The sequence below is a fragment of the Gobio gobio genome (assembly GCF_949357685.1).
Source record: "Gobio gobio genome assembly, chromosome: 22".
In the NCBI taxonomy this organism is placed as follows: Eukaryota; Metazoa; Chordata; class Actinopteri; order Cypriniformes; family Gobionidae; genus Gobio; species Gobio gobio.
The window spans coordinates 28775089-28798027 of NC_137118.1; the positions used below are offsets into that span (position 1 = coordinate 28775089).

Genomic DNA, 22939 nt, shown 5'->3' on the forward strand with positions numbered 1-22939 from the left:
CCTGGGCGGGCGAGACCCGAACTGTGTTTGATACCCTTTTTTCATTGTGTGCAGGACCCAACGAGAAACATTTGGCAGTATCTTCCACGCTGCCAAACATTTTTCTAGAGGTACCATCCTCTCGAGAATGGCTTCTGGTTTTTGTTGAACTGTCAGTACGGTGCCCTGTAACGGCGAACGGGCAGGGAATACCTGAACTGACTGCTCTAGGACCCTCCTCAGAGGGGGAATGCAGCTCAGGACCACTACATTTCTGGGTGGACCCTGGGATACACACTCGTGGGAGACCGCTGCGCCCTGTAACACCAGAGGTGGCAGGTTTGGCAGAACAACCACCAGAGGGCGCCGAAGGGAGACAGGCACCGTGTGGTGAGGTGTATACTGCCTCCCTTCGGGGAGGAACGCCCCCATAATCCTGACCCCTCGGGCGTCAGGACCTTTTCCCCACAGCCTTCTTGGAAGTAATGGTGGTCCGCAGATCCGTCTTACCCCTCGAAGGCTGCGGCAGATTGCGCTTCCCGTTTCCCTAATCTTTATCGTTGCATGGGAAGCCACACTGTTTTTGCGTGGCACGGTGTGAAGAGCTGGCTTTTGATGTTTGGGACTGCTCTCTGTGATCGGCAGCCCCAGTGAAATGTGAACGGCGGGGGAGGAGCTTCTGGTATGCAACCATTTGTTTGGATGCCTCCTGGAACCTTTCAACAACAGCATTAACTGTGTTGCCAAACAGGCCCGAAGGAGACACGAGCGTGTCCATCAGAAAATGTTTATCTTTCTCCTAAATAGAACTGAGGTTCAACCAAAGATGCCTCTCAGAAGCCACCAAGGCTGCCATATTTTATGCATACCTTAACCAGAGCATGTGAACGAAGCAAAGCAGAGCTTCACTCATGAACCGCTCAGCGGTAAAATGACGTGTGCTCAAATCCCGCTCCGACATGACATTTCTCTATACTTTAGCCTACTATACTTGTAGCCATTAAAACACGTAATTAGTTTCAGTTTAAATATTATAATGTTATTTTTTAATTTAATTTACGTTGAAAAATGAACAGGACACATAAGATGCATCATGTCAGAAGACGGGGGTCTTCAATAAGTTTTGTTATGTTGAAAGCCTTTCTTTAAAGTTAATTTCATTTTGTATAAATTGTATCTTAATTTTAATCTATGTTTTATCAACCAAATTGCCCGGATTTAATAAATAATAAGCTAATAGCCTATAACAGACAATGACATGGAGGCGGAGGCGGGGGTGCCGCGTGAACAACGACTTAAATAAACTACTAGAAAAAAAGAAAAAAAAAACTTTAGTCAGGGGCAGCCCTTACTATTTATTTCAGATAGACCTATATTTGATCCAGCATGTCACAAAGGGAGTTCTGGTTTGAGCGCGCGGTGCTGAGCGGAATGAGCTTCAGAAATGAACAGAATCTTCAGAAAGGCGCTCTCACTCTGGAGGAAATATTACCACTCTTTCAACGCACACACCGCAACGGTCATAATATGACCTTGTGTATGTTTTAAAAAAATAATTCAACATATAAATAATACTTTTTAATAGGCCACTTAAAATGTTTATTATAAATAAATTATAACATTTTAAAAATGAATAAAATGAACAAAAATTTGCATTGCATTTGCAATCCTTTGAAATCCTTTGCAGCACCAGCTACTTAAATTTTTTTATTAAAACCAGTCAAGGTGTGGATTGAGGTAGGCCTGCTATTTTTATATGACAAAAAAAACTATTCTGGTTCTTCAAAGCTTCAAACGGATTCAGTGTTTTTGTTTGTCATCTTAATTTGTAAATTATTTAAGTGAAACATATTTAGTGTAGGCCTATTTATTTTATGTTTTTTATTTATATTTTCTCTGATCGTTGAAAATGGCACATCCTTATTTACAGCAGATTCGCACGATTAAAAAGAGACCAATGACACCATAATCTGTCAGTCGGATCATAAATTATCGCTCATGGCATTATTACACAGTATAGCCTGACAGGAGCACATACGCTAATAAACAGTGGCTCATATTTACGCCTATAACTTAATGAAAAATGAATTTATGTTCCCTTTTGTTTCGCACCCAAGCAGCAGCCTCCACCCGGGCAGCGCAGAGGTAGCCGCAGGAAGGCGTCCCAGTCCGCTCCAGCCCCGCAGCCCGCGAAGAAACGCCAGGCTAAGCGGCGCTCCTGATGCGGACAGCTTAGGGATGGGCAGTTCTTTCCAGGAGACGGCAGCAGGGCCGCTCCTTCCCCCGGTGGAGGGCCGGGGGAGAATCTTTTGTTCAGCTGCTGGCCCCCGGGTCAGCAGCACCCTAATGTGGTTAAAGAAAGAACTGACAATCCCATCCCTGAGCACCCAGAGATCGGTGATGACAGTGCGCGCCACCCCCGGGTCCCGCCACTCGCATCCCTCTCTGTCGCCAGCCTCCTTTCAGAGCAGACCCCAGTGGAACGTGCGTCCTTCCCTGGTCTCCTCTGTCAGGACGCAGCCGTTAACCGTGCCCCCACACTGGGACGCCCCACAGCCTCCCATGTCCGGGCCGGTAACGCTGCCTCGCTGCCCCACCCTGGGTACGTCGACCGTCCATATGACCCCGTTGGTGCAGTTTCTGGAAGCCTGGCTTCAGCTTCCAGGGCTGTCCCGCTGGGTCGCGCGGACCGTCAGGCGCGGCTACGCGATTCAGTTCGCGCAGGCTCCTCCCTGCTTCAGGGGAGTCCGCTATACCGTGACCGGGGCCCATGCCCCCGTCATGCGTGCGGAGATTGCCACCCTGCTGGCGAAGGGTGCGATCGAGCCTGTCCCTCCAGCCGAGATGAGTCGGGGTTCTACAGCCCCTACTTCATTGTACCCAAGAAAACCGGTGGGTTACGGCCAATCCTGGACCTTCGCATCTTGAACCAATCCCTTCACCGGCTTCCGTTCAAGATGTTGACTGCGAAACGCCTTTTCGAATGCGTTCGTCCTCACGATTGGTTTGCAGCGATCGACCTGAAGGAAGCCTACTTTCATGTCTCCATCCTTCCTCGACAGACCGTTCCTACGGTTTGCTTTCGAGGGGAGGGCATATCAGTACGCGGTCCTCCCATTCGGGCTATCTCTGTCCCCTCGCGTCTTTACGAAGATTGCCGAGGCAGCCCTTGCGCCCCTTCGGCAGCACGGGGTTCGCATCCTGAACTATCTCGACGACTGGCTCATACTGGGCCACTCTCGGGAGCAGGTTTGCGGACACAGAGATCGGGTACTCCAACACCTAGCCCGTCTGGGCCTTCGGGTCAACTGGGAGAAGAGCAAACTCTGCCCAGCGCAGAGGATCTCTTTTCTCGGTATGGACATCGACTCGGTCGCCATGTGCGCGCAGCTTTCGAGCGAGCGCGCGCAGTCTCTGCTGACTTGCCACCGTCAAATCGAGAGCAAGAGTGCGGTTCCACTGAAACTATTTCAGAGGCTCCTGGGGCCAATGGCTTCTGCAGCTGCGGTAACGCCGCTCGGATTGCTACATATGAGACCGCTTCAGCATTGGCTTCGCGATCGAGTCCCGAGATGGGCATGGCAGTCTGGCACGCTCCGGGTCCAAGTGACTCGGCCCTGCCTACAGACGCTCACCCCGTGGTCGAACCTCAGTTTTCTACGGCCAGGTGTCCCCTTAGAACGAGTTTCCAGGCATGTTGCCGTATCGACGGATGCCTCTGCAACGGGGTGGGGTGCCATATGCAATGGACAAGCAGCCGCGGGCTCCTGGACAGGACCCCAGCGCCTCCTGCATGTCAATTGCCTCGAGTTGCTGGCAGTACGGTTCGCCCTGCACCGCTTCCGAGCGTTGCTGAAGGGTCAACATGTGCTTGTCCGGTCAGACAACACGGCCGTAGTAGCGTACATCAACCACCAGGGCGGTCTACGCTCCCGCCGTATGTCTCAACTCGCCCGCCATCTCGTCCTATGGAGTCAGAAGCGCCTGAGGTCCCTTCGTGCTGTCCATATTCCAGGAGTCCTGAACCACGCAGCCGACGAGCTCTCGCGGTTTCAGCCTCTCCCGGGAGAATGGAGACTCCATCCCCAGACGGTCCAGCTGATTTGGGAACAGTTCGGCAACGCACAGGTAGATCTGTTTGCCTCCCACGACTCTTCCCACTGCAGCCTGTTTTATTCCCTGACCGAGGGCACGCTCGGCTCGGATGCACTGGCGCACAGCTGGCCGCGGGGCCTACGCAAATATGCGTTCCCCCCAGTGAACCTACTCGCACAGCTCCTGTGCAAGATCAGGGAGGACAAGGAGCAGGTCCTTTTGGTTGCCCCGTTCTGGCACGGCCGGACCTGGTTCCCCGAACTCTTACTCCTTGCGACGGTGGTCGCCTACGGTGGTCGCCACCTTCACTTCCGCTAGGGCAGAGTCCACTCGGCATGCCTATGCGTTGAAGTGGAACCTCTTCGTCACCTGGTGCTCTTCCCGCCAAGAAGACCCCTGGAAATGCCCGATCGGGTTTGTGCTTGAGTTCCTCCAAGAGGGGTTGGAGCGAAGGCTGTCTCCCTCCACCCTTAAAGTTTATGTGGCCGCTATTTCTGCCCACCACGATATCTTGGAGGACAAAAAGGTAAGTCAGCATGACCTGATCATCAGGTTCCTGAGGGGAGCCAGGAGACTGAATCCTCCTCGCTCTCCTCTCGTACCCTCTTGGGACCTCTCAGTAGTTCTAAGTGCTCTGCAGAGGCCTCCCTTTGAGCCTTTGCGGTCGGTTGATATTAAGTTCCTGTCGATGAAGACGGCTCTGCTGACCGCATTGGCCTCTCTTAAGAGGGTCGGGGACCTGCAGGCATTTTCAGTTGACGAAGCGTGCCTGGAGTTCGGGCCGGCTAACTCTCACGTGATCCTGAGACCCCGGCCTGGATATGTGCCCAAGGTTCCTACCACTCCCTTCAGAGACCAGGTTGTGAACCTGCAAGCGCTGCCTTTGGAGGAGGCAGACCCAGCCTTGGCATTGCTCTGTCCAGTACGCGCTCTCCGCGCCTATGTAGACATGACGCAGTGTTTCAGGACCTCAGACCAGCTCTTTGTCTGTTATGGTGGAGAGCGGAAGGGAAGTGCTCTCTCAAAGCAAAGGTTGTCTCACTGGATAGTGGACACCATTGTTTTGGCTTACCAGCAGCAAGGTCGACCATGTCCCCTTGGTGTGAGGGCACACTCCACTCGGAGTGTTGCCTCCACTTGGGCTTTAGCGCATGGCGCCTCGCTAACAGACATCTGCAGAGCTGCAGGCTGGGCGACACCCAACACATTCGCCAGATTCTACAATCTCCGAGTGGAGCCAGTGTCCGACTATGTACTCGCCCCCCCGAGGGGCCGGTAATGGACCAGGCTCTGGTGTCTTCGCTTGCTCGCCACTCCACTCCTCGGACTGGATACGTGCGATTTTTTCCCTCAGGTGAGCTCCCAGAGAGCCCTGAGTTCCTCCAGCACTGCCTACGCCGATACCTGTGTGTCTGCCCTCTAAGCGAGCCCAGCCCCTCGTCTCCGGCCAGGTGCCCCATGTGCATGGTTCCCCTCCGGCGACCCCCACACGTGTATTTCACCGTAAGTCTCCGCAGCGAGCGGGTTTCTTCCCTTGGCGTGTCCCCCGCCAACCCTAGGGTTAAAAATCCACCTTCGGCTGGTACCCTAGAGATCTCCATATGCAGCCCCTAATCGGGTCATATGTGTCTCTTAAGTCCTCCCCACGGGTAGGCATCTTGGCATTCCCTCACTGGGATATGCTTCCCAGTGTACCTTGGTAATCCTGTGTTAAGTGGGAGTCCTTCGTCCGTACTAGTCTTACGACAGGGTACTCGCACTTACGCAAGGCACTGGAAGACAGCTGAGTGGCGTGATTTTATTGGGACCCCCATTCGTTAGTCACTAACGTTACGTCGTAGTGACTGAACGAAAGGGAACGTCTCGGTTACGGATGTAACCCTCGTTCCCTGAGGAGGGAACGGAGACGTAACGTCCCTTTGCCACGTCAGCTGTGCTACCTGGAACGCAGAGTTCAGTTTGGCTCCTCAAGCAGGTAACATAATGCGATATTGCTAAATACTTCCTTATATACTCACGCAGTGAGGCGGAGTCACGTATGCAAATTCCGCATGCCCATGGCATTGGCACGCCATTGGGCGTTTTCTCTAAGCTTGAAGATGATAGGCTTCTAAGCGAAACCCCCATTCGTTAGTCACTAACGTTACGTCTCCGTTCCCTCCTCAGGGAACGAGGGTTACATCCGTAACCGAGACGTTTCATATAGCAAGCGCGGTACACTCTTGTTTAGATTAATAACTCAGCACTCGTTATGAATTTATCAAAAAGGAGAAAGCTGCATTGGAAAGCTGAGATTCTAAGCTTTAAAATGATACCCATCATGTGTTATTTTATAATATATATAATATAATATAATATAATATAATATAATATAATATAATATAATATAATATAATATAATTAATATAATATAATATAATATAATATAATATAATATAATATAATATAATATATTATATTATATTATATAATATAATATAATTAATATAATAATATATTATAATATAATATAATATAATATAATATAATATACATAATATTGTAATAATGTCTTTTATCAGCAGTTTCTCAGCATTAGATTGTCCAAATGTAATAATAATTTACTCGGAAAACAACAGTTTTGTAAATGTCAAGGACTGAACAAAAAGGCTACCTTTGTTCTAAATGCTGTAACTTTTGATTACTTTATGATATCGCCACAAAATTTGATCCAGATTCAGACCACATATAGGGGAACATCACCAAAAAAGATATTTTCTGCTGCCCTATTTCCTTCCTGAATTATTGAATGTTAAATAAGAAATATTTTTAAAATTATTAAAAAAATATTTTTTAAAATTGCCTTTTATCAGCAGTTTCTCAGCAATATATTGTCCAAATATAATAACATTTAGTGTTCTAACAAATGATACCTACCATTTTACTCTCCTTGCTATAGTTCCCTTTCAAGGGAACTCGAGCTGCGTCACCGCTCTGGAAACGCCTCTGCGTGATTGCGTCGTGAAGCACGTATGTCATCAGTCCAATAGAGAGACGGAACGTCATAGGCGGGTGACGTCATAGACCCGGAAGCTATAAAGCACACCGGCAAACACACGCCGTTAGCTTCTGTTGCCTTCAACAAGCACTCTGTGTAAAATCTGTCCAAAGTGTCTTTGTGTTGTGTCTGAGTTCAGACTGTTTTGTTTCATTTGCACTCTCACCACATTGATAAGAGAAAAAAAAAAAAAAAAAAAAAAAAAAAAAGTATGACGAGCGAACAGCGTTACAGACAGTGTGTTCCTCCCTGCTCACGCTACATCACGAGCGGGGATACACACTTGATGTGCGTTGTTTGTTTGGGAGAGCAGCACGCGCAGTCGGCACTCGAGGGTGCCGGCTGCGAGCATTGTGAGGCTCTGCCTCTTCGCGTGCTGCGATCCCGCCGGGCGCTCTTCGAGGAGGGCGTCCCGGCTAGGGCTCCCCACGGCACGGGTCCCGCTGCTGCTGAGGCTCAGCGGCGACTCATGTCGTGGGGTTCGCAAAAGAATCTGACGGAGGGGATGGAGACGGGCCCCGCCTTATCTCTTCCTTCACCCGCCAGATCCAGTGCTGCCTCTCTGGGATCTGGAGCCCGCTCTGCGGCTTCTCCCGCCCGGGGAGCGGCCGCGATGCTGCAGCTATCTTCCTCCGAGGAGGTTGATGTCTGTAGCATCGATGCAGGGGGTGGAGACTCGTCACTTCATTCCCCTGCAAGTGAGGAGCTCATGGAGGTGCTGAGCAGAGCGGTGGCCAGACTACACATTGACTGGCCACATGAACATCATGAGCGAGCTGCCGTAAAAAGCAGACTCGACGAGCGCTTTCTCCCCGCGCGCTCTGTTCAGCCTCCTCGTAGGAGTCTGCCGTTTTTCCCGGACCTCCACACCGAGGTGTCGAGGTCTTGGAAGCGGCCCGTGTCTGCACGCATTTTCACCCCGCAGACGTCAGTTTATAGTAATATCTCGGGGTGGAAAAGACACGGTTACGGTCAGCTGCCTCATGCTGAACAGACGCTTGCGAGCCATCTGTCACCCGAGTCTGCGTCGACCGTAAAGGCTCCGACTTTGCCCACAAAACCTCTTAAAGTGACATCATCTTTTGTGGGCAAAGCATACTCGGCAGCAGGTCAAGCCGACGCGTGTCTGCACACGATGTCTATCGTGCAGGCATACCAGGCTGATCTGCTAAGGGACCTGGGGGAAAGCCATGAGATCGGAGTCGATACTATTAATGAACTTCGATCGACTGCCGATCTCGCTCTCCGTGCCACCAAGGAGACGGCCCGATGCGTCGGCCGTTCTATGGCAGCCCTGGTGGCCACGGAGAGGCATTTATGGCTGAAACTTACGGATATCAAGGAAAGGGACAAGAGCTTTTTGCTTGATGCGCCGCTGTCTCCGGAGGGCCTGTTCGGTGACGCCGTCACCACGGTTACCGACAGGTTCCTGGAGGCGAAAAAACAGGCAGCGGCGCTCAAGCAGTTCCTTCCCCGTAAGCCCCAGGTCTCGTCTGCTGCTGGGCGGGAGCAGCAGACGCCGAGTACGAGCTCCTCTCACAGGGCGCAGCAGAAAGTGAGTGTCGCCACTCGTACACCCCCGCAGAAAGGGTCGTCGGGTGCGCGGCGCTCACAGGCGCAGCCTTCTAACCCCAGGGCTGATCTGAGGACAGTCATTGTGGCGAGGAAGGCTGCGTCAAAGAAGTCCTGACGCCTCTGGGCCCAGAACAGTGAGGGTGATGCCCTCCGCGGGCGCACGGTGCTTACCGCTGTACACGGTACCCGTGCGTCCGCGGTACCCTCACGGGGTCAGTCCGCCAACCCCGCCCGAGTGACGGGGCGCGGAGGGGCCCCGCGGGTCATTCGAGGATGGCCCGCACCCTCTTCGGAGGGAAATTATGCCGTCGAGTCAGTCGTGCCCTGCCAGTTCGCCGCTTCAGGGCGCTGCACTCGCGGTGCAGAATACATCAGAGACCAGCCTCGAGAGACTGGTTCCCTTAGTAGATTTTGTGTCAGAGTGGGAAAATCTGCCTCACATATTTCGTTGGGTCCTGCAATGTGTAAAGTTGGGGTACGCGATTCAGTTCAGATGCCGTCCCCCCAGCTTCAACGGGGTCCTCTCCACTGTGGTGGACCCGGTGCAGGCTCTGGTGATGACTCAAGAAGTACAGACTCTGCTGCAAAAGGGGGCTATAGAGAGGGTCCCCCCCCCCGGACAGGGAGTCAGGCTTTTACAGCCGGTACTTCATTGTGCCAAAGAAGGATGGTGGGCTGCGCCCCATCTTGGATCTTCGCGTCCTGAACCGAGCCGTGGCAAAGCTCAAGTTCAGGATGCTGACACTCAAACAGATTGTGTCTCAGATCAGGTCCGAGGACTGGTTTGTCACGATAGATCTCAAAGATGCATATTCCGCAGCACAGGAAGTTCCTGAGGTTCGCTTTCAGGGGAGAAGCGTACCAATATCGAGTGCTTCCTTTCGGTTTAGCCCTTTCACCCCGCACGTTCACGAAGTGTGTGGACGCTGCTCTGGTCCCCTTGCGTTTGCAGGGGATCCGCATTCTCAATTACATCGACGACTGGCTGATACTAGCACAGTCAGCGCGTCTCGCGGTTCAGCATCGAGATGTTGTTCTCGCGCATATGAGGAGGTTGGGGCTGAGGCTCAACTCCAAGAAGAGTGTTCTCTCTCCTGTGCAGAAGATCACTTATCTCGGGGTGAGTTGGGATTCGGTCGCTATGCAGGCTCGTCTGTCGGAGCCTCGCGTGGGGTCGATCCTCTCAGCCGTGAAAGGGGTGAAGCTAGACCAGCCGCTCACTGTAAAGCAGTTTCAGAGACTGTTGGGTCTGATGGCAGCCGCGTCCAACGTTATTCCTTCGGGCCTGCTGTTCATGAGGCCGCTACAGTGGTGGCTCAAGACCAGGGTTTTTTCCCCAAGGGGGAACCCCTTTCGCGTAATCAAGGCAACGCGGCGGTGTCTCCGCACCTTGGTTATGTGGAAGGACCCCAGGTTCCTGACCCAGGGCCCGTCGCTGGGGGCACCGTGTCAGCGTACTTCTCTGACCACGGATGCCTCCCTGACGGGCTGGGGGGCGACCATGAGTGGTCGCTCGGCCCAGGGTCTGTGGCAGGAGCACCAGCGTTTGTGGCATATAAATTGCCTGGAAATGTTGGCGGTGTTTCAGGCTCTGAAGCACTTCCTGCCGCATCTCAGGGGCCATCATGTGCTTGTGCGCACAGACAGCACATCGGTGGTCTCCTACATCAACCATCAGGGGGGTTTGAGGTCCCGTCGCTTATACAAGCTGGCGCGCCTTATCCTCCTCTGGGCTCAGGGAAAATTGCTGTCACTCAGGGCTATGTACATTCCTGGGCGGTTGAACGTGGAAGCAGATATCCTGTCGAGGCAGGGGCCAAGGCCCGGGGAGTGGAGACTCCACACCGATGTGGTGGAGCTCCTTTGGGAGAAGTTCGGCAGGGCCCAAGTGGACCTGTTCGCCACTCATGAGAACTCTCATTGTCGTCTGTGGTTCTCCCTGTCGCCTCCAGCTCCTCTCGGACTGGATGCGATGGTACAGGAGTGGCCGAGGCTGCCCCTGTACGCTTTCCCCCTGATCGCTCTGCTTCCGAGAGTTCTAGAGAGAGTGCACCGGGACGGGGCCCGTCTCCTGCTAGTAGCCCCGTTCTGGCCGGGCCGGGTATGGTTCTCGGATCTGGTGTCTCTTCTCGACGGCTCTCCCCTGGAGATCCCGTTCAGGAGGGACCTTCTCTCTCAGGCGGGCGGAGTTTTTGTTCACCCCTGCCCGGAGTTGTGGAAACTGTGGGCTTGGCCTCTGAGGGGGCCCAACTCATAAGTTCCAGTCTCTCAACTGAGGTTGTTGAGACCATTCTACACTCCAGAGCTCCTTCTACGAGGAAACTTTACTACCTAAAGTGGAGACTCTTCACCTTATGGTGTCGAGATCACCTGCGGGATCCAGTTAACTGCCCTGCGAGCGTGGTGCTGGAGTTCCTGCAGGAGAGATTCTCTGCTGGGTTAGCCCCCTCCACACTAAAGGTGTACGTGGTGGCCATAGCTGCTTACCACACTCCTTTGAGTGGAGTTTCATTAGGGCGACACCCTCTAGTAACTCGTTTCCTCCGTGGAACCTTGAGGCTGAGACCTGTGACACGCACCAGGGTGCCGGCCTGGGACTTATCCATCGTCCTTCAAGGCCTTTCCGAGGCTCCCTTCGAGCTGCTCGAGGAAGTTTCTGAAAAATTGCTCACTTTCAAAACTATTTTTCTTCTTGCTATTTCTTCTCTTAAAAGAATTGGGGACTTGCAAGCCCTCTCTGTCGCACCCTCGTGCTTGGAGTTTGCCCCGGGTATGGCTAAGGCCTTTCTCTCTCCGAGGCCCGGGTATATTCCTAAGGTCCTCACTAATCCTGTGAGACCTATTGTGCTCCAGGCCTTCTGTCCTCCTCCCTTTGTGACGTCAGACCAGGAAAAGTTAAATCTGCTTTGTCCAGTTCGCGCTTTAGATGCCTATGTCCACAGAGCTGCCCTGTGGAGGAAAACTGATCAGTTATTTGTTTGCTACGGACCTCCATCCCGTGGGGGTCCGGTGTCAAAGCAGAGGATGAGCAAGTGGGTAGTCGAGGCTATCTCACTGGCTTATGTGGCGGCCGGACAGCCCTCTCCTTTGGCTGTTCGGTCCCACTCCACTAGGAGTATGGCTGCTTCTCAAGCTCTCTTGGCAGGGGCCTCCCTGCAGGAAGTGTGTGATGCGGCGGGGTGGTCCTCGCCGCATACTTTTGTCAGGTTCTATGAACTAGATGTTTCTGCTACTCCGGGGTCTCGGTGCTCGCCTCGTAGCTGTCTCAGGCGGGCATCCAGACTCGCATGGGGACGTGGGTATTCTCGTTCCCAGAGCGGTAACGCAGCTCGAGTTCCCTTGAAAGGGAACGTCTCGGTTACGACTGTAACCTTAGTTCCCTGATGGGAACGAGACGCTGCGTCACCCGGCCATACTCCTCGCATGCCCGCAAGCGCCTTGTTTCAGGCCTTCTTCAGAAGCTAATGGCGTGTGTTTGCCGGTGTGCTTTATAGCTTCCGGGTCTATGACGTCACCCGCCTATGACGTTCCGTCTCTCTATTGGACTGATGACATACGTGCTTCACGACGCAATCACGCAGAGGCGTTTCCAGAGCGGTGACGCAGCGTCTCGTTCCCATCAGGGAACTAAGGTTACAGTCGTAACCGAGACATTTTGGAGTTATGAGTCTTTAAATGTGTGTATGTCACTGAGAAAACAACAGTTTTCCAAAAAATGTCAGGGTGTCAAAGACTGAACAAAAAGGCTACTTTTGTTCTAAATGCTGTAACTTTTGATTACTTTATGCAATCACCACAAAATTTGATCCAGATTCAGACCACATATAGGGGAACAATTTTTGTGCTGACACCCTTCCTTAATTATTGAATGTTAAATAAGAAATATTTGTAAAATTATTTTAAAAATATTTTTAAAAATTGCCTTTTATCAGCAGTTTCTCAGCAATATATTGTCCAAATATAATAAAAATTATTTTCAAAAAATATATAAAATGTTTGCTAACAAATGATATCTACCATTTGACTCTCCTTACTATAGTTTTGGAGTTATGAGTCTTTAAAGTTGTATATGTCACTCAGACAAAAAAAGCTCTAAAAATACCTTCAGGGCTTAAGGGGTTAACAGCATTAACACACAGGTATCGGCGTAGGCAGTGCTGGAGGAACTCAGGGCTCTCTGGGAGCTCACCTGAGGGAAAAAAATCGCAAGTATCCAGTCCGAGGAGTGGAGTGGCGAGCAAGCGAAGACACCAGAGCCTGGTCCATTACCGGCCCCTCGGGGGGGCGAATACATAGTCGGACACTGGCTCCACTCGTTTAATAAATTATTAATATGTTCAGACAGTCTCTGTGGGGTTTTTTCGACACATTTATAATCGTTACTTTTGCCAGGGTTCTCTGGCAAGCTTCATGTGTGTACTTGAGTGCTTAATGTATATTGTAAAGGCTCATTAGTATGGTTAAGTATTTCTCTGTAATGTAGAACATTGTTAGCATATAATATACTTTCTCAGCCCTGAAAATCAAAGCATTTTGCTGTGTGAAGATAGCAATAAGATTGCAGTACTGAATAAAATACACCTGCATTCCTGAGATTGTGACTCTGTGTGAGGCCTCATGAAATAATCTATGGCAAAACACCTTGTCAGGGTAGATAAGCAAATTCACATCAAACACAACTGAACAAGCTAACTGAGTACTAGAGTACTAGAAAGTTGCAAGTGAGTTTGATCAGGGTTGGAGCAAAACTCTGCAGGACAGTGAACCTCAGAGGCCAGAGTAGAAGAGCTCTGCTCTAGAGAATTACCTGCTTGACAGGAACAGGATCCATCGATGGGTGAGCAAACGGCTCCGTTCTTACACGAGCACAGAGAGGTGCAGTTTATGCCGTATGTGCCAGTGAGGCAGGCTGTGGAGCAATCTGAGCCCTGAAATCAGAATCACATCAGTATTTGACTCCAACACACACACACACACACACACACACACACAAGACACACTCTGTACCTTATATCCTGGTGCACAGACACATTCCCCGCTCATGCTGTGGCAGTCAGCTCCATTCTGACAGTGACAGACCTCCTGACACGCCTCCCCATAGAAACCAGGAGTGCACGTCTCGTTACAGTACAACCCCGACCAGCCCGACTGGCATGAACACTCACCCGACATGGGGTGACAGCTGAGAGAGAGACATCACATTCAGTAACCATCTATTGGTGTCTGAAGCACATTTACTCTTACTACACGGCCCCAAATTGTAGTTTTGTAAGTATTTCCTTTTGATTATTTTTATTTTAAAAGTATTTACTTACAGTATAGCCTAGTGAGAAAAAAAAAACCTATACCAAAATTTACTGAAAATACATTTCTTTCATACTACGTATACTACAAATCCATTAACATACTCTACAGTGCATCTGGAAAGTATTCACAGCACTTCCCTTTTTCCACATTTTGTTATGTACAGCCATTTTCCAAAATGGATTAAATTCATTCTTTTTTTCCTCAATTCTACAATCAATACCCCATAATGACAGTGTGAAAGAGGTTTGTTTGAAATCTTTGCAAATGTATTAAAAATAAAACATGAAAAAAATTACATGTACATAAGTATTCACAGCTAGCCTGACGTCGTCATACTCAATTCTAGTCAGAATATGAGTCTGATTCTGCTCCGTTGGGCTGTGATTATGGGGCGTGTTTCAACCGAACCAGGAAAGACCTCAATTGGATAGACCTACAACCAATCAGAGCAACGGAGCGACGCATAACGTTAGTTATCAAATGTCAACAGAACTCAACTGCACTGTGTTGCCATGTCCGCGGGTTGAAGCCACCCCAATTATGTGATATACAGACCAAGAAATGCGATTTTTAGCTGCCAGCCCTGCCAAAATAACACATATTTTACCCCCCAAATGCCTTTTTTCCCGGAGAACCCCCCCTGGAAAGCTATTGGGCTTGTTTTTGGCTAGTTTTGAGGAACGTTAGCAATTGGGCGGGTTTTGTTGTAAAAACTTGGCAACCCTGCACGCACGCTGGAATAAGTAGCCTAACGTTAGAAGAAAAATAGGAGTGTAAACGATCTTTGCCGGTGTTGTTAAAAAAAAGGATACACAGAGTTTACTTACCAACACGATCATCATTTCTGAGAGAAATAGTAAAGGTGAATGCATATACGAACAAGTTCTCCGTTTAGGATTAGAACAAACTCAACCCAAGCGCCTTTGATGACGTAGATGATTACGTTACTGTTGATCATCTGTCCATCATCGTCTAAAGCCCGCCCTGATGATTTCATTGGTCCGAACAGTTTCTGTTCGGGCATAATTACTTCTCTACCGATCAAGTCCAGACCGAACTGCCCGAGTAAAAATGTTGTCGGCGGGGCTTAGTTCGGCTGGCATCCAGGCTAATTCACAGCCTTTGCCATGACACTCAAAATTGAGCTCAGGTGCATCCTGTTTCCACAGATCATCCTTGAAATGTTTCTACAACTTGATTGGAGTCCACCTGTTGTAAATTGAGTTGATTGGACATGATTTGGAAAGGCACACCCCTGTCTATATATATATAAGGTCCCACAGTTAACAGTGCATGTCAGAGCACAAACCAAGCCATGAAGTCCAAGGAATTGTCTGTAGACCTCTGAGACAGGATTATATATATAAAAATTCTGCAGCATTGAAGGTCCCAATGAGCACAGTGGCCTCCATCATTCATAAATGGAAGAAGTTTGGAACCACCAGGACTCTTCCTAGAGCTGGCCTGACCACGGACCACGAGAAACAAAATTATCTGGTCTGATGAAACAAAGATTGAACTCTTTGGCCTGAATGGCAAGCGTCATGTCTGGAGTAAAGCAGGCACCGCTCATCACCTGGCCAATACCATCCCTACAGTGAAGCATGGTGGTGGCAGCATCATGCTGTGGGGATGTTTTTCAATGGCAGGAACTGGGAGACAGGATCGAGGGAAAGATGAATGCAGCAATGTACAGAGACATCCTTGATGAAAACCTACTCCAGAGCGCTCTGGACCTCAGACTAGGGCGAAGGTTCCTCTTCCAACAGGACAACAACCCTAAGCACACAGCCAAGATAACAAAGGAGTGGCTACGGGACAACTCTGTGAATGTCCTTGATACCCCTTTTCCACCAAGGCAGTGCTGGTGCTGGTTCGGAGCCAGAGCCTAGTTTCAAATCGGTTCTTTGTCTTTCGACACCCAAAGCACCAGCTCTGAACCAGGAAAAGTGGTTCTTAAGTAGCACCAAAACATTGCTGGTCTAGAAGTAAGAACTGCTTGTGTCAGGGGCAGGGGGTGGGGTTACCGTGACCAACAAGACCAACACAAACTTGTGACCGCCATTTTTGAAATAGCAGCTAATAGAGCTAATAGTTGCTCTATGGTAATCTCCGTCTATACAAATCACGGCAAGCTGCATGAATGCGTTGGATTTGCTGCGTTTTTGATGATGTAGGATCGTAAAGTCATTAGCATCAATAGTAACACAACGTTCACCATTGTTGATGGAAGGCTTGTTCGAGATGCATTGGTGCTGTGCAGACCGATCGCCGTATGACACCAAAGTACAGCGAGAGCACAAGACTCCTTATGCTTTTGAATCGCTCTTGCGGTACTTTGATGTCATACGCTGATCGGTCTGCACAGTGCCGATGCATCTCGAACAAGCCGTGTGTGTTTGTGTTTCCCGCTGCCTTGCTAGCGTTGCTGAGAAAGATGAGATGTATACAGTGACATAAGACTGGCTCTGTGGCGGCTCTCTAGCCCGTGGAAAGGCAGACCGGTTCTTAGAAGCTCGTCAGTCAAACCAAGGTACGCTGCTCAATTTGTCCATACGCACAGAATATGCCCCGCCTCCGCACAGCGCACTGTCAACTCGCGGACTCGCAACAGACGCTGGGCGGATTCTCTGAGCGAACGCGCCTTTTTAAAACTGTCATCTCCTCACAGTGGCAACGCCGGAGCCGGTCGGTAAACACGGGACACGGTAAGAATAGTTAAAATATGCTTTATTTGTACATGTACGTAGCCAGTAACATACCTGTTCATTGTTTTGATTTGTGTTTTTAATTCTGAAATGGTAGATTCGTGGCAAACCAAGTTAGCTCTTCATCACATTGTCATTAGCAGATTTGAGTAAAAATGAATCTGGTAACGTAAATAACTTGCAGAAAAAAGCTATTTGGACGGAATTTCTTTATCTCTCTGGGAGGTGGGGTGATTTAATTAGCTTTCTGAGCGCATATTTTCACCCCTTTCCAGTAAAATAGCAGACGCTAGCTAACGTTAATGTTAAGTTAGGCCCAACGTTAACTTTACCGGCTTTTTTCACTGAACTAACGTTACTGGTTGTTTACATTTTTGACAATTCTCCTCCTCCCCATGTTAATGTTGTTTCAGATTATTAATTCATATTATTAAATTATAAGAGTGTGTGTGTGTGTGTGTGTGTGTGTGTGTGTGTGTGTGTGTGTGTGTGTGTGTGTGTGTGTGTGTGTGTGTGTGTGTGTGTGTGTGTGTGTGTGTGTGTGTGTGTGTGTGTGTGTGTGTGTGTGTGTGTGTGTGTGTGTGTGTGTGTGTGTGTGTGTGTGTGTGTGTGTGTGTGTGTGTGTGTGTGTGTGTGTGTGTGTGTGTGTGTGTGTGTGTGTGTGTGTGTGTGTGTGTGTGTGTGTGTGTGTGTGTGTGTGTGTGTGTGTGTGTGTGTGTGTGTGTGTGTGTGTGTGTGTGTGTGTGTGTGTTCTTTTGCAGCTTACAGCTCATTCAAGTGCCACCAGTCTGTTGGAGTATTTCAACTTTATATTTTAACTTTTCCAAACGTCTGAGTAAGTAAGATTGTTTTAAACTTGATTTAGCCAGCTGACATATACATTCTCCACATGTAATGTTTCAGATAATTAATTCATATTATTAAATCATATTAAGATACTCTGTGTGTGTGTGTGTGTTCTTTTGCAGCTTACAGCTCATTCAAGGGCCACCAGTCTGTTTTTGGAGTATTTAATCTTTTCCCAAACATCTGAGTAAAGTAAGTTTAAATACTGTTTTAATACCATTTATATGCGTTTACATGCACATTCGTAAGCAAATTATATTAAATAAACCAAAGACTATAGATATAGAAATTATTCAGATGATTCACTCCCATTACTATGAATGGGAGAAACAGCAACGTGCAATATGGCAGAATACGTCCTGTAAAAAAGTTAAAGAGCCAATCGCTGCTTGTTAAAGTCATTGCATCACTGCAGCAGCCGTTAGAAAGGGATAGTTCACCAAAAAATGTAAATCCTGTCATTAATTCCTCATGTTGTCCCAAACCCATCAGACCTTTGTTCATCTTCTAACACAAATGAAGATATTTTTGATGAAATCCGAGAGCTCTCTGTCCCCTCCATAGATAGCAATGTAATGAACACTTTCAAGGGCCAGAAAGGAAGCAAAGACATTGTTAAAACGGTCCATGTGACTCCAGTGGTTCAGCCTTAATGTTGTCAAGTAACGAGAATATTTTTGTGCACAAAACAGAAATTACTACTTTATTTAACAACTTTGTTCTAGCCTGTGTCAGACTCCTACACATTTTCTGTTTGTCAGCTCCTGCTTCATCACACGCATGCGTTGTGGTGCTCACGTGAAGAGCATTGGCTGCCGTAGAAAGCTGGACTATTTACAACATAAACTACGTAGGAGACTGACACAGGCTAGAACGAAATTGTTGAAATAGTCATTTTAGTTTGTTTTTTGCGTACTAAAGTATTCTCGTGGCTTCATAACATTAAGGCTGAACCATGGAGTCACATGAACTATTTTAAAAATATCTTTACTAACTTTCTGGGGCTTAAAAGTGTGTTCATTAAATTGCTGGCTATAGAGGGGTCAGAAAGCTCTCAGGTTTAATCAGAAATATCTTCATTTGTGTTCTGAAGATGAATGAAGATCTGATGGGTTTGGAACGACTTGAGGGTGAGGAATTAATGACAGAATCGTCATTTTTGGGTGAACCTTCACTTTAATGCTCATTAATTAAGTTCTTAACATGGTGGATATGGGTTTGTCTTTGAGCATGAAGAAGTTTTGTGTGTGCAACGCAGAACATTGTAGCCAGTGCTACTTCTCTACCGCAAGACGCATGTAGTTTTGTTTATTAACCGCTAGAGAGCCGAAAGTATGGGGGTAGATTTGTTGCATTATTCCAAACAAATAGATTGTTATCCACAAATAAATGTAAAGAGATTCACAAAAATGAAATAAATTCACAAATAAATAGAATGAGATCCACAAATATATGCAGGAGTTTCACAAAAATGAATTAGATTCACAAATAAATACAATGACATTTGTGAATAAAAAAAATATCCACACATATGTTTTTATGTCACAAACACAACTCTGCCCTGCATTCATTTGTGAATCTCTTCCTGTGCATTTGTGAATCTCTTCCTGTGCATTTGTGAATCTCTTCCTCTGCATTTGTGGATCGCTTCTTGCACATTTGTAAATCGCAGCACAGCGCGTGGATTTTGAAACATTTCTAGCGTCTACACTCAAACAAATCCACAAATAGGTAGACTCCACCCACCGTCTACTTGAGCCAATCATATAACGGCCATATTGTGCTGACCAATCGTAGCACATTCTCGCTCCAACCAATCACGTTTTGGCCAGAGCCGTTAGTTACCACTCCCATAGACTTAAAGAGTGTCATGGAGTGACCAATAATAGTTCTTCCAGCATTGAACCCTGAACCCCATTCATTTCAGTGTAGGTTATCTCAAGCACACTCCTGGCAAACTGATGAAATTACTGCATATTTTGAGATTTTATGACATTAGTTGACCTCTCAGGAATATTGATAGAAGATGTATTTTGTGAAGCACGTTAGAGGTAATGTTTAGTGTTATATAATATATCGTTAGACTTCAGTTAGATAACGTGAGCACCACTGCAACAGCTACTATATCCAGATGCTATCTGTCATTTAAACAGTTTTTAGATTCTCTGAGATCTTTCAGTCAAAAGCGTCTATGAGAGCTCCGTGAACTACGTGACCGCGCGTGCCGCAGGGAGATGAGAGCAGGTAGTTTTTCAACGCCTCTGACTTTACTCATTAGTGCCACACCGCTTTTTATTGTTTGAATTTCGTTTTAAAACTTAAAAAAATGTAAACGCTTAGACTTTGTTTCATATCAAAAGCAGCTTGGCAATTTGAGAGCGAGAGACGCGCGTGAGTGACAGAGAGACGGAGGAAGAGCAGCAGGGCCGGCCCTGACCAATTTGCTGCCCTAGGCAAGATTTTACTTGGTGCCCCTTGTGTCAATGTTTAGCACTACATGTTATCAGTCTTTGGAAACACTCGTACTGTTTTATTTTTGTAACACATTGATGTTTTATTTTTATTTTTATTGTTATTTTATATGATGTCCAGTCCATTCTACCCCGTCATTATGTTCATGATATTATTATTATTATTATTTTTTAAAGGCTGATGATAGTCAAACTATAAAAAAATAGCACCTACGCCACATTACAGCCTAAACACAAAGAGCAAGAGTGCATATAGCATTCATGCACAAACTATTCATTGAGAACTAGCAAAAGTGTTTGTTTTCCAGTAGATGGCAGCAAACTTCCACTTAACTATGAGCATTCATGTTTTCACCAGGAATTAAACAGAAATGTAGATTTTTAATGTGAATTTTACATAAAATGTTGCTATTTTAATTAAACCTGTATATAATTATCATTACTAATTTGGGCAAATACATTTTAAAATTGATATACACCCCCTTAAAACTCCCTTAAAACTGCACAACTGCAGAGTTAAAACATTAGAAAATTAAAAAAAAAAAAAAGTGTTAAAAAAGTGATTTATTTTGTACAAAATCACACTGGCTGTGGCCTCTGGAGAACCCAGAACAGCTGCTTGCATAAAGTTTAAGGTAAAAATAACTGGAATTAATTAGCAAACATTAGTATTTTACTACTATGCAAATAAATAAACTGTTCATTCATTTGCCTACATCACTTTACTTCTGTCTTTACTGCTAAAAATGCTCTTCTTATTTAAACAAGAATCTTTTTCTTGTTTCCAGTCCAAATATCTAAAAATTCTTAAATCAAGGTGCGTTTACTAGATAAGTAAAATTACATAAGACATTTTTCTTGTTTACTTGAAAATAAAATCAAAATGATGTGAGTTTTTGCTTAAAACAAGCTAAATTATCTGCCAATGGGGTGAGAAAAATAATCTAATTTCTGTTTGGGACAGAAACAAGATTTCAATCAGAAACAAGATTATTTTTCTCACCCCATTGGCAAATAATTTTGCTTGTTTTAAGCAAAAACTCCCTTCATTTTGATTTTATTTTCAAGAAAACAAGAAAAATATCTTCTGTGATTTTACTTATCTAGTAAAAGATTAAGGAATTTTTAGATATTTAGACTAGAAACAAAACACAAGTACTAAGTAAGAAGAGCAGTGTTTCCCTTATCTTTCCTGCTTTCCTGCATCAGAGGGCTTCTGTCTTTTTTGACACTACAATTCGGCCATCCGTCATAAATAATCAGGCAACTTACACCATGTCAACACCTGGAGTGAGCGGCCAAGCACCCTAAAAAATGAAAGCAATCCTGTCTGCGTTGGATGCGGCGAGAAGCGACGCGACACAACAAATTCCCCTAACGATAAACTGATCGCGCGTTATATATCCGACGCACTTCATGTAGATCGGTGGGGGGAGATTGATGAGGCGGACTGGGAAGAGGCGGGGGACTTAGTTACGTTTTTTTGCGCTTTATTTGGTAACATTTCAAATTAATATTAATAAAATAGTATCATTAATACATTTTGGCGCCCCATGGATGAGTGGCGCCCCTAGCATTTGCCTATTCCGCCTATGCCACGGGCCGGCCCTGCAGAGCAGGGAAAGGAAATGCAGCTGAACGTTTTAAATAGCGTTAAAAAAAAGTTAGTCTATGTGTGGGAAACACTGTGATTGGTTATTATTTTCAACAGAAATGCCCGTAATATCATGTTGTACTGTCATGACCCAAATAAAATGACCAGATCACTCAAAAAAAGATTAACGTTGTCTTTTCTTTATCTCTCCCCAGAATAAAATGCTACTGTAAAGCCTAATCGAAGTCAATGCACATATTGTGTTAATATTCGACAGAAATCGCTGCAAATACAGTGAAAATGCTGTCTATCCTGCTAAATCCTATTAAAACAGACTGACAGCGCGGAGATGTTTAGAACTAGCGAGAGCTCTATGGCTCTAGTCAGCACAATATGGCCGTTATATGATTGGCTCAAGTAGACGGTGGGTGGAGTCTACCTATTTGTGGATTTGTTTGAGTGTAGACGCTAGAAATGTTTCAAAATCCACGCGCTGTGCTGCGATTTACAAATGTGCAAGAAGCGATCCACAAATGCAGAGGAAGAGATTCACAAATGCACAGGAAGAGATTCACAAATGCACAGGAAGAGATTCACAAATGAATGCAGGGCAGAGTTGTGTTTGTGACATAAAAACATATGTGTGGATATTTTTTTTATTCACAAATGTCATTGTATTTATTTGTGAATCTAATTCATTTTTGTGAAACTCCTGCATATATTTGTGGATCTCATTCTATTTATTTGTGAATTTATTTCATTTTTGTGAATCTCTTTACATTTATTTGTGGATAACAATCTATTTGTTTGGAATAATGCAACAAATCTACCCCCATACGAAAGTAACATAGTGTACCTATAAATGTCAGATTGTACACTTTTGTTTTAAAGGCAGTGGCTATTTGCATACAGGTAGCTCCAATGTGATTGCATGTAATTTTATGAAAATCTGCTTGTGTATTACAGGTGCTGTGAGAGAGAGCCATGTATCCCGTGCCGCCACTGGTGACATTACGAAACATGTAATACGGTGGTGGTTCAGCCTGGCAGCAGATAGAAGCTCAAGGAGCCGTCCCACTGCCAGCACCCAACAGCAGCGTTTCAGGGTTTCACTGTTAACTTCTGTGTTTTGAAATGTTCATTTAAAAACAGTTAAAATAAAATCAAGGTTTTAAATAAATTATGTTTTATGTATTTTATTTATTTTTTAAAAAGTGTTATTTTTCCTTAAATAATAAAAAAAAAAGTATTGTAATGTACTCAAATAATAAAACTATAAAAATAGGTAATTACAGACTTGTTTTTTACATTTATAGTCTGTAAATGA

At 46.6% G+C, this 22939-nt stretch overlaps 1 protein-coding gene across 1 annotated transcript in view; it reads right to left on the reverse strand.

The window, feature by feature from the left end:
- The window catches only part of megf10 (multiple EGF-like-domains 10), a 153563-nt gene that overhangs the window by 54729 nt on the left and 75895 nt on the right, over window positions 1–22939 (reverse strand). Inside the window, exons 10-11 of the mRNA XM_079804917.1 lie at window positions 13694–13868; window positions 13494–13614 (exon numbers count right to left, since the gene is read on the reverse strand). Of these exons, the coding sequence (XP_079661043.1) occupies window positions 13494–13614; window positions 13694–13868 (296 nt within the window). The remainder of the gene's footprint in view (window positions 1–13493; window positions 13615–13693; window positions 13869–22939) is intronic.